The sequence below is a fragment of the Equus caballus genome, chromosome 5 (assembly GCF_041296265.1).
Source record: "Equus caballus isolate H_3958 breed thoroughbred chromosome 5, TB-T2T, whole genome shotgun sequence".
NCBI classification, from domain to species: Eukaryota; Metazoa; Chordata; class Mammalia; order Perissodactyla; family Equidae; genus Equus; species Equus caballus.
Window position 1 is genome coordinate 6,269,488 of NC_091688.1, and position 12,020 is coordinate 6,281,507.

A 12,020-nucleotide genomic window follows, 5' to 3' on the forward strand; every position below is an offset into this window, starting at 1 on the left:
GTTGAAATCTTAAAATTGGTCTTGTTTATCAATCTTTTAATAGGGAACAAATCATGAAGAGATAGTTCCACAATGTCTCAGCTCTGAAGAAACTAAGAACAAAGTTGTATCCTTTCTGGAGAAGGTACTTTATTTATATAGAATCAAAATAGTAGTGTCACTTATTTTGTCCTTTATCATGTTACTTTTTGAAATTATTTTATTATAACCAAGGGGAATATCTTCTTAGCTTAAATTTTTCAGTGCTCAGCACAGCAGTGACGCATTGTTGTCACTCTGCCTGTAGTTTGGGACACCGCAGCACTGATAGGTCAGACAGTGAGATGACTGATGAGGATCCCTAATCTGTCACTAATTGTAACTGGGCACACACACAGGACAGGAGACCTACAGGGCTCCTGTTACTACCGTAACTTAGATATAATTTAGGCACAGCTTTTCTGCACTGATGGAGACCGAGACCTACTTTTCCAAACTGTGACATTTTTAAAGCTGCTTTTTACAGTTGGAACCAACTTGTTGAATCATACGGCTTCTTTTCACGTTTGTGCATACGTTACGACGTTTGTGCATCCATTACGTTTGTGCATACATAAGTTAAGGGTTAATTGAAGCACTAAAAGAACAGTTAAACTGCAAATTTAGAACACCAGGAGACAGTTACTTACGCTTAATTTGTTTTTTATAATATGCCCACTATTTAATTTAGCTGTGTATATTTTATCATATATATATATATCACACATCAGTTGGATTTAAGTACGTGTGTATACACGTTGCTTTTGCCAACTATGGTAAAGTTTAGCAGACTATCATTTTTTCCTGGAAAGACACTACAGCTTTTCTGTAGGGAAGAACATGGAAAGTTTACCTGAATTACACTAAGAGGATACATTTACAGATGAATCCAACTTACTTCCAAAATTTGCCTAGTTCACAGGCTAAGCCAGAATAGTTGAACACTCAACATGTACTAACACACACACACTTTGGCCTTGATTTCATTTTCTGACTGCTAGTGGAGAATGCTAACATGTTGATGTTTCCTTGGCTTTTCCTGCTCTCCTGCAGACTGGGTTTGTAGATGAAACTGCAGCTGCCAGAGTAGAACGTGTGAAACAGGAAAGAGGTGTTTTCTGGGAACCCTTTGCTAAGGTCACTGCAGAAGCAGCAAAGTGGTCATCTTCACAGGTATGGACTGCTTTTCAATATGGGTCAAGCTTTAATAAGAGAAATTCTGCCCATATTACTGATGAAAACAGAAGTGAGTATGGTTCTTGGCCTGACCGAATATCAAAATACCAAATAGAGCTAGCCATGTATAATTCTCCTGCTTTATGGTAGTTGCTCTTTTAAAAATCACATTTCTTCTTCCTGAAAGGTTATCAACACAGAACAGAGGTGGGACTACAAAAAAATAAAGTTTTAGGGGGCTGGCACGGTGGCGTAGTGGTTGGGTTAGCACACACTGTTTAGGCGGCCTGGGGTTCACGGGTCCACAGGTCCAGATCCTGGGTGTGGACCTACACACCACTCGTGAAGCCGTGCTGTGGCAGCATCCCACATACAAAGAAACAAAGGAAGACTGGCAACAGATGTTCGCTCAAGGCCAATCTTCCTCACCAAAAGGAAAAAAAAAGACAACAAGTTTAAGCAAGTATCTGTTAATAACTTGTTTTCAAAATACGTAACTTTTATGCCTGCAATATATAAAGTTAAATACATCAGTAGTGTAAACAAGCCCTCAAGAATTTATTATGACTTTTCCCTAGGAAGACATAAAAGATGTCTTGGCCCCAACCTTTCCTCCCCACTCCTAGTGCAATGATGTTAAGCCTGACAGTTTTTTAAACTTGCTCCAGAAGCACCTGAAAGACCATGGAGCTTGTTATAAACTTAGCATTAAAAAGAAAACTGAAAGCATTTAGAAAATTCATACTTGGGGCTTTTTTTAAGGACAGGTTATATGTCTAAAGAATACTCTCTGGAAATTACTGGACGAGACAGCATTTCTCTTGGTTTCCTTGGACAATAATGGTAGCAGCACCTTGAATCACTGTGACAAACCAAAAATACCATCACTTATTTTTCCAGATGATTGTAGGGGTGGAGGGTGCCCTCCTGCCCTTGGGAACCAATGACTAGAACAAAATTTGCACATAAAACTTTAATAAGCTTTTCTCTAGTCCAAAAGGAAGTTTGTTATTTCTGTCATTTTGGGGGTGGTGTCATGGCATTACTTATTCCATGTTTTTCTCACTTGCCAGCCTTATGCAAAAAGAGCCCGTCGCGAGCTCCCCCTGGAGGAAGAGTACAGGTCAGCGCTGCAGGCAGCAGCCGGGGCCCTGGAGGCACTGGAGTTGCTGCTCCAGAAGTCTCCTGCTCCAGACTGGCTTCTCATGAAAATGGAGGCCCTCCAGGGGAGGATTGACACTCTGAAACGTCATGTACTCTAGGGCGAAACTGGAATGGACTGGGCCCTGTGATCACTCAATAGAACTGGGTATGATGTTTGTCATCCTACAATATGTCTTGTAAATGAAAATCGTGATGTAATTATGTCTGTACATTTTCTAACAAACACATAAAACAACTTTTGTAAAGTTGAATCTAGTGAAAATAGTCTTTATTGGACATTTAGAGAACAGGATTGTGGAGGATATTTCTCATTAAGAACTTTGGTACAACGTAATACATGTGGAACAGTCATTAACTGCCCAGGTGCCCACAGGGCTGCTCACTCAGACAGTAACAACTGTAAACAAATAAATAAGCTGCCTAGGGAAAATTTATCAATTTAAAATCATTTATATACTTTATAGCTAAAACTTTTTCAGTAGGCTGTTTTTCATAATAGAGCTTACTCTTCTGTTAAGGAAATGGCACAAAATTAAGCTAATCAGCTTGAATTTTTGTATTTATTTTCTTTACTTCTGAGTTGTCCCAGAAAAAAGCAGTAAATCCAGCCTTTCCACAGCTCCTTGCTCTTCAGAGAAACTGGCCTCAGTCCAGCGCACTCAGGCCATTCCTCCCAGAGGCCAGCCCTGGAGCCTCCGCTGCACCGGGGCTTGCAGCCAGCACGTGAAGGCTCACACTTCAGCTGGCACAGACTGGACAAAAGAGCTCCTGGTGCGGAAGAAACAGGACGCTTTTAGGTTTTCATGTCTGCAGAGCCCGCTTCTGAGGTATTAGTTTGATTTTCTTTTTAAGGAATCCTTTTTCCTAAAGTTTAACTCACACCGGTTGTCACCAGTTATTATCTTCCCAGTTCAGCTCCCCTGCTTCTCCCCAGCCTTCAGACTCTCCCTGCAACAAGATAAAGCAAAGCAAGGGCAACCGCTGAAACAAATCATCCAAACTGAAAGATCAGGAATTCAGAAGGGGCCTGCACTCACCTTTTGATGCCAGAATACATTTCCTCGTTCTAAGTAAAGGAACAGGAAGCTAAAAAGTAGGATTACTTTGGTTCTAGTATTACAAAACCACAGCATTGGAAAATAACTTTCCAAGGACTATATAATCCAATAAAATCAGTCTGATGACACCACATCCGTGGTTTAATCCCTTTTCCAAATAAAAAGATTACTGTAATAAGTAGCCCAGGAACCCCCAAGCATTGCTATACTTTTTATTCATTTTCTGCTCCACTTGATCATTTTAACCAACTGTGTACATTAGCCTTTTCCCTCAGTGGGAAAACAGCGTGTTGTTTTTATAAATGGGACAGTGCGCCTGGTACCTATGAGGGAAATCTTTAAACCAGCAGCACAATTTAATCCTCACCTCAGTAATTTCTGCTGCAGCAAATTTGGAGGAAAACTGCATCCTTGGTGAGACATCGTCCTTGTTAGGAACCATCATGTCTGTCCTCAGTTCAGGTAAAGTAAGTATAGCAGCTGAAGGCTTAATTTCTGGGATCATATCTGCAAACCAATCCAACTCAGGATCCTTTACTGGCTTCCTTTTTACTTGAATGGTAAACTCCTCTCCTAAACCAAGTTCTGAGGGAAGCTTAAGGCGTCTTTCCTGTGACAACACTTTTGCTGGCTTGGTTTGGTCTGGGTCATCCCCACTTTGTGCAAGACTGGTCTTGTGGGGGAGGCCTGATTGCAAAGGCTTGGACTCATCAGGGAGTGGGAGCAAAGCAGGAGTGGCCTTTTGCTCCCCCGAGGTAGCAGATCTTGCAGCAGTAATTCCACCTCCTGGGTTTACTTCCATCTCTAAGCTGCTGAGCTCAGAGTCGTCGTGAGTCTCACCCCCAGTCACGTTAGCCAGTGGGGACTCAGCAGCATCCCGGGGCTCTGCAGGACAGATCTGTACGCTGACAGCTTGGTCTTCAGGCTCCTCAGGCTCACTCCAGTCAGGCCAGTCCTCAGACTTTTTAGAACTTGATGGGAAGTGTTCACTGTCTCCTGAGGTAATTTTCACATCTGAGATTCCATTCATGGGAAATTTAATAGGCTGAGAAAATTGATCACCTGTGGGGATATACACAAGAATTATTCTCATCAAATGTTGGTTAAGAGCAAGCAATATATTTAGGAGAAGGTTAACACTAAAGAAACGTATGATCTAATTTCTTGGAAATATCTATGTCCACTAAACTACAAAACAGAAATCCCAGCAGAACATAACTGAACAAAAATGTAATGTAAATTATCCAGATACTTAAATTGTAATTTCATGGAAGCACACCAAGCGCCAAGTAACTGGAGCATCCAGTCGTTTACTAAATATTCAAACAAATTATTTATTAGCATAATTGTCTATAGACAAATATAGAAATGTTCTAAACCAGGCAGTGTTACCCTCAAGATATTAATTATGTATACCCTGAAACAGTATTGTGTGCCAAGTAAGTTTGCCCAACCCGACACATCCTCATTTTAAACAGATTTCCTTCAGTGTAGTCCAGGCCCTGAAGTCCTGTGCAATGTGGTGACTTTCTGCTGCTAACATTTCCCCAAACTTATTTAGCCACAAGACTTTTCATGGAACACCTATCAACATCTTCCAGAACTGTCACTTTGATAAAATTTGCTAAGTGCTGCACTAAGCCATCAACAGTCCCAGAGTAAAGTATCTGGTGCAAAAAAGAATTCAAGTAATGTCAACATGCTCTTCTCACCAGTTGTGAAGAAAAGAAGAAAAGGCAGGGATATACCCTACAGTCCAGGGAAAGACGACGAGACCCCAGCTGCCCACGTGAGAGAAATCAATCTCAATATTCCCAAAGTGCCTTTAATTTTCAGAATTTAAACTTATTACTCAGGAAAACAGTCATCCAAGCAGTGGAAAAACTGTACATATTTAATATTTCCACCTGTCTATAAAAGAATATTGTAATAATCTCGCTGTATGTGCTTCTTGCTGTTGATGGGCATGTTGCCAGGAAAGAAACATTTGGCGAATATGCCAGAGGAGGAGTTCTCCAAGATTGGCGAGATCTGACTGCTGGCTGCAGACGACGTGCATGGGAGAATCTGGAGATAAGTACAAATTCAAAAAAATGAAAGGGATAGTAGATTGCTTCTTGCTCTATCATGTATTAGATGGGAATTGGAAATATTTAACACAGATTGCAGAGAGAGCATCTTCATATATCTGAAGAAACCTACCTATTATGGAATGGACTGTCTGCCCCAGAGGTATTTAACAGGCTGAGCGTCAACATGGTGGGAGGGGGATTGGAACGGATTCCAGCATTAGGTTGAGGAGTTGGATTAGATAGATACATAACTGCCAGGATACCTAGTTATAACAGTTAACAGTCTTTAAACACATTTAAAACTGCAATTGATTCTACTCACTTTCTTCTTAAGAATAAAAGTCTAAGAGTACAAGAACATCAATATGAATGTACTCAATACCCTAAAACTGGACACTTAAAAATGGTTCAACGGTGGGGCCAGCCTGGTGATGCAATGCTTAAGTTCACACGTTCCACTTCAGCCCAGTTTGGATGCCGGGTGTGGACCTACACACCACTTGTCAAGCCATGCTGTGGCAGGTGTCTCACATAAAATAGAGGAAGATGGGCACAGTTGTTAGCTCAGGGCCAATCTTCCTCAGTGAAAAGGGGAGTATTGGTGGCAGATGTTAGCTCAGGGCTAATCTTTCTCAAAAAAAAATGCTTCAATGGTAAATTTTATGTTACAGACATTTAATTTTGAACTGGAAAAAATTGTTTCAAGCAAATGTAGTCTTTAACAGTTTACCAGAAAGCTCATACTCAAGAGTGGGCATTGGTCAAAAAGATTCTAGCAAAATTTTGGCTGAATACTTCCTCTGCCTTAAAAAAGCCAGAGTGAGGGGAACAGCCCAGGGTAAGTCATCCCAGCTAGGCTGCTGCCCCCTCTCAGCCCTAGCCCTTCTAAGACCTGACCTCTACAAGCCATCCACCCTCCTGCTTACTTCTGCTATTATCTTCTCTGCTGAAGTCCTAATTTTTCTTACTCAATGCCCCCTTCTCTACACTGTCTTCCCCAACAACTCTCTTTCACACAGACTTGTTATTTCCCTTAGGTACACTTGTCATAAACCTCAATATTAGCCGTTATTCATAAGTTTGACCATGCAGGTAAACTGCAAAAGAAAACAAGGGGAAAAAAGGCTAAGAGTACCTCCTTTCTACACGCCCCTCCCAGCAGTCCCCACATACTGCAGAAGGAGCGCTCTTAATTACAACCTGGGAAGGGAGGTTCCCGCCAGGGCTTGCAAGCAACTCGGATGAAGAGCCTTAACTTGGCAAGTCAGTGGGATGAGACCTCTGACCTGTCTTTTCATAAAGCCTTCAGGAAAATCTATTTTAACAAAAATTCATCTGCTACTGCTGCTTTGGTGCCTTTTGGTTTCTTATTAGGATTACAGAGTAATTCAGGTGGACAGTATATAAAACGTTGAATTAGAATTCTAAACTCCATCCAATAAATAAAACAGATGTTAGGAGTGTGGACTTTTGCTAATTCGCCATGCAAAGCTGCCCCCAAAGACTGACACCTAAGCCTTATCTCACAACTATGCATACTCCTGCCGCCCCCGCCCACCCCCGCTGCAAATTCCTCTGGTATGAAATATAAATACTCTCATTTGCTGAAAGGAAAATTGGTAACACACAGAACGCACTCAATCTGGTATGTACATTTCATGGCTGAAGCGGAGGCAGCAGCTCCTACATTACCCTCCTCGAGCTCCTGGGAGACACAGTGACACTGATCTCAGTAGCACCAAAAGCTGAACTCTTTAAAACTTCAGGAAGCCAGTGTTGCTTTAAAAATTCTCTTGGCATGAAAATCAGAGAAAAGTCTACCTGATAGGTCTTTCTACTAATAACTGTTTCCATGCTATCTATTCACTATCCATGAGAACTGAATTAGAGATCCAGAGTTTGATGACAAGGTCATCAACCTATTCAGGGTTTACACGAAGGAGTAAAGAAATAATGACCCTGTTGATACAAAATTCTTACTCTTGACTTTTATAGCTTATAAAGACCAGAAATTATTGCTATCTCCCATATAACATCCAATGGGAACATATGAGAAATAAGGATTTAAGTACCTAAAAATCAACAGTTTTTCACCTAATGGGCCAACAAAATCAAAAGAACTTAAAAACATTGTGTTGTTAAGAAGTGCTACAAACTTTTCGGAAACTGACAATATCTATTAAAATTTAAAATACATTATTTGACCCAGTAAATTGACATCTGGGACTTTATCCTATAGCAATAAAAGTCAAAATACATAAAGATACATGTATAAGGCTATCTACTGCAGCACTGTAGTGGTTAAAAATCCAGGTCCTGGATGCAGTATCCATTAATAGGAAAATAACTGAATGAGTTATATTCAGTGAAATATTAGGCAGGTGTCAAAAAAAAAAAAAAGTGAGCTAGATTTCTATGTAGTGACCTGGAGACCAGTCCCTGATAAGCTGCTACGCGAAAAAATCAAGTTATAGAATTATGCATAGTATTTTCTCATTGTTTTTTCTTAAATCCTATATATATGTGTGTGTGTAAACATATCTACGTGTCTTTTTTGTGAGCTTAAAAAAGGGATGAAAGGGAGCTGGCCTGGTGGTGCAGCAGTTAAGTTCGCACGTTCTGCTTTGGCAGCCCGGGGTTCACCAGTTCGGATTCTGGGTGCGGACCTACGCACTGCTTGTCAAGACATGCTGTGGCAGGCATCCCACATATAAAGTAGAGGAAGATGGGCACGGTTGTTAGCTCAGGGCCAGTCTTCCTCAGCAAAAAGAGGAGGATTGGTGGCAGATGTTAGCTCAGGGCTAATCTTCCTCAAAAAAAAACAAAAAAAGGATGAAAAGATTCCCACTAAACTGTTAAAAGTTGGTTATCTTATACCCCCCTAGAAGGAGCTAGGAGAGGGAAACTAACTTTTTCCTTATAATTCTCTGTATCATTTGACTGAATACAACCCACTGCATTACTTGTATAATGTTAATATTAGATTATAAGTTAAAACAACAACAATTAAAATAAGAAGCTAGATGTTTTGATCATTCTTACCTTCTGGAGAAAGGTCAACAGTTTTAGTAAAACTTGGGGCAGTGCGTTTGAAGATCTTGGTTCTTTCTCCTCCCACAACCACTTCTGGTCCAAGCAGAGAGACCAGCACTGCTAGGCTGTGAAGAGTAATTGCCACAATGGAATCACTGGTATCACGCAGGCCCAGTAATACCTAGGAGCAAATCGGGTAATAAGTGTAGACAACAACATGGCCTGTCTTTTTCTCCCCCTGTAAACAAGCAGTTGGGCTGCAATCAGACTCTGTTCAGATGAACTTCATATCTTAGATACATGTTCTAGGTCAGTAGCCCTCAAGCTATCTGTGGTCAACGACCAATATTTTTCCTTCCCAGTCCATCACAGACTGATACTTTTTTAAAAAAATACAATAAAATCAAAATTAAATAGATAAATATATTGGAAATATCATAAAATTACTCAAATTTTTATGAAAGGTTTTAGATTTGTCCATGATGCCTGTCAGCTACCACCTCTGACCCAAGGCCGCAAAATCCTCCCAAGAGTTCAGCCCTTTTAAGCCTATAGCACCTGGTATTCCCAGGCTGTCTCACTTCTGAGTACTAACCAGGTCTGACCCTGCTAAGTTTCTGAGATCAGACAAGATGAGTGTGTTCAGGGTGTTATGGCTGTAGCTGATTCTCCAATTCTTGGAGAATCTAAATACTCCAATCAAAAGACATAGAGTGGCTGAATGGATAAAAAACCAAGAGTCATCTCTATGCTGCTGACAGAAGACTCACTTCAGGTGTAAGGACACACAGACTGAAAGTGAAGGGATGGAAGAAGATATTCCATACAAATGGAAACCAAAAGAAAGCTGAGGCAGCTATACTTATATCAGACAAATAGACTTTAAAACAAAGACGTAATATGGAAGAGTATTACATAATGATAAAAGGGTCAATCCAACAAGAGAACATAGCATTTATAAATATTTATGCCCCCCACATAGGAGCACCTAAATAATAAATATTAACAAACCCAAAGGGTAAAATAGAAAGCATTACAATAATAGCAGCAGACTTTACTATCTCATTTCATCAATGGATAGATCATCCAGACAGAAATCAATAAGGAAAATTAGTCCAGATGGACTTCACAGATGTATACAGAACATTCAATCCAAAAGCAATAGAATACACATTTTTCTCAAGCCTATATCAGACATTCTCTAGGATACATGATATGTTAGGCCAAAGAACAAGTCTTAATAAATTTAAGAAAACTGAAATCATATCAAGCATCTTTTCCAACCACAATGGTATGAAACTAGAATGAATTACAAGAAGAAAACTGGAAAATTCACAAATATGTGGAGATTAAACAATATGTTACTGAACAACCAATGAGTCAAAGAAATAAAGGAGAAAGCAAAAAATACCTTGAGACAAATGAAAATGGAAATATACCAAAACTTATGGGATGTAGCAAAAGCGGTTTTATAAGGGAAGTTCATAGCGATAAATGCTTACCTATACCTCAAGAAACAAGAAAAATCTCAAATAAACTAACTTTACACCTCAAGAAACAAGAAAAAGAACAATGAACTCCCAAAGGTACTAGAAGGAAGGAAATAAAGATCGGAGCAGAAATAAATGAAACAGAGACCAAAAAGACAATAGGAAAAAATCAAACTAAGAATTGGTTCTTTGGAAAAAGAAACAAAATTGATAAGCCTTTAGCTAGACCCACCGATAAAAAAGGAGGGAGAACTCAAATAAAATCAGAAATGAAAGAAGACATTACAACTGATACCACAGAAATACAAAGGGTCCTAAGAGACCACTATGAACAATTATACACTAATAAATTGGACAACATAGAAGAAATGGTTAAATTCCTAGAAACGTACAACATACCAAGAATGAATCGTGAAGAAACAGAAAATCTGAACAGACCAATTACTAGTAAGGAGACTGACTCAGTAATCAAAGACTTCTCAATGAAGAAAAGACAAGGACCAGATGCCTTCACTGGTGAATTCTACCAAACATTTGAAGAAGAATTAATACCAATCTTCTCAAACTATTCCAGAAGAAGCAGAAACTTATTTCATGAGGCTAACATCACCCTGATACCAAAACCAGACAGGATGACACAAGAAAATTATATGTCAATATCGCTGATGAACATAGATACAAAAATCCTCAACAAGATATTAGCAAACAGAATTGAACAATACATTAAAGGATCATATACTATGATCAAGTGGCATTTATTCCAGGGATGCAGGGATGGTTCAATATCCTCAAATCAATCAACATGATATACTACATTAGCAAAATGAAAGATAAAAACCAAATGATCATTTCAATAAATGCAGAAAAAGCATTTGACAAAATTCAATATCCATTTATGATAAAAACTCTCAAAGGAGTGGGTATAGAGGGAACGTACCTCAACATAATAAAGGTCATTAAGTGACAAGCCACAGCTAACATCATACTCAATGGTGAAAAGCTAAAAGCTTTTCCTCTAAGATAAGGAACAATACAAGGATGCTTACTCTCACCACATTTATTAAACATAGTATTGAAAGTCCTAGCCAGAGCAATTTGGCAAGAAATAAAAGGCATCCAAATCAGAAAGGAAGAAGTAAAACTCACTATGTGCAGATGACATAACATTACATATAGAAAACCCTAAAGACTCCACCAAAAAACTGTTAGAACTAATAAATTCAGTAATGTTGCAGGACACAAAACTGATATACAAAAATCTGTTGCATTTGTATACCCTAATAATAAAATATCAGAAAGAGAAATTAAGAAAACAATCCATTTTACAATTGCATCAAAAATCAAATACCTAGGAATAAACTTAACAAAGGAAGTTAAAAACCTGTACACTGATAACTATAAGACACTGATCAAAGAAACTGAAGATGACACTAATGGGAAGATATTTCATGCTAATGGATTGGAAGAATTAATATTGTTAAAATGTCCATACTACTCAAAACAATCTACAGATCTAATGCAACCCCCATCAAAATTCTGATGGCATTTTTCACAGAAAAAGAACAAACAATCCTAAAATTTGGATGGAAGCACAAAAGACCCTGAATAGCCAAAGCAATCTTGAGAAAAAAGAACAAAGCTGGAAGCATCATTAGATGTGGAAACAACCTAAGTGTCCATTGATGGATGAACAGATAAAGATGATGTGGTGTATATATCAATGGATATTATTATTCAGCCATAAAAAAGAAATGAAATCTTCCCATTCGCAACAACATGGACGGATCCTGAGGGCATTAGGCTAAGTGAAATAAGTCAGACAGAGAAAGACAAATACTGTATGATCTCACTTATATGTGGACTGTAAAAAAACAACAACCCCCAAAAACAAGCTCATAGATAGATACAGAGAAAAGACTGGTGGTTGCCAGAAGCAGTGGGTTTGGGGGTGATTGGAATGGGTGAAGGGGATCAAGAGGATAAACTTCCTGTTATAAAATCAGTCAGTC

The 12,020-nt window shown here is 39.1% G+C and overlaps 2 protein-coding genes across 12 annotated transcripts in view; one reads left to right on the plus strand and one right to left on the minus strand.

The window, feature by feature from the left end:
- Positions 1-2,609, plus strand: part of FIRRM (FIGNL1 interacting regulator of recombination and mitosis) — a 39,251-nt gene extending 36,642 nt beyond the window's left edge. For all 5 annotated transcript variants that reach the window (XR_011438462.1, XR_011438461.1, XR_011438463.1 and 2 more), the window contains 3 exons: positions 44-124; positions 1,072-1,191; positions 2,268-2,609. Coding sequence is in view for 2 of the 5 variants with exons in the window: in XM_070266640.1 (XP_070122741.1) it covers positions 44-124; positions 1,072-1,191; positions 2,268-2,456 (390 nt within the window). In the remaining 3 variants the exon portion in view is untranslated. The remainder of the gene's footprint in view (positions 1-43; positions 125-1,071; positions 1,192-2,267) is intronic.
- The window catches only part of SCYL3 (SCY1 like pseudokinase 3), a 40,026-nt gene continuing 30,615 nt past the window's right edge, over positions 2,610-12,020 (minus strand). For all 7 annotated transcript variants that reach the window (XM_023640524.2, XM_005609646.4, XM_023640526.2 and 4 more), the window contains 3 exons: positions 8,531-8,702; positions 3,784-4,478; positions 2,610-3,306 (listed from right to left, as the gene is read on the minus strand). In XM_023640524.2, the coding sequence (XP_023496292.1) occupies positions 3,247-3,306; positions 3,784-4,478; positions 8,531-8,702 (927 nt within the window). In that variant the 3' untranslated portion in view covers positions 2,610-3,246. The remainder of the gene's footprint in view (positions 3,307-3,783; positions 4,479-8,530; positions 8,703-12,020) is intronic.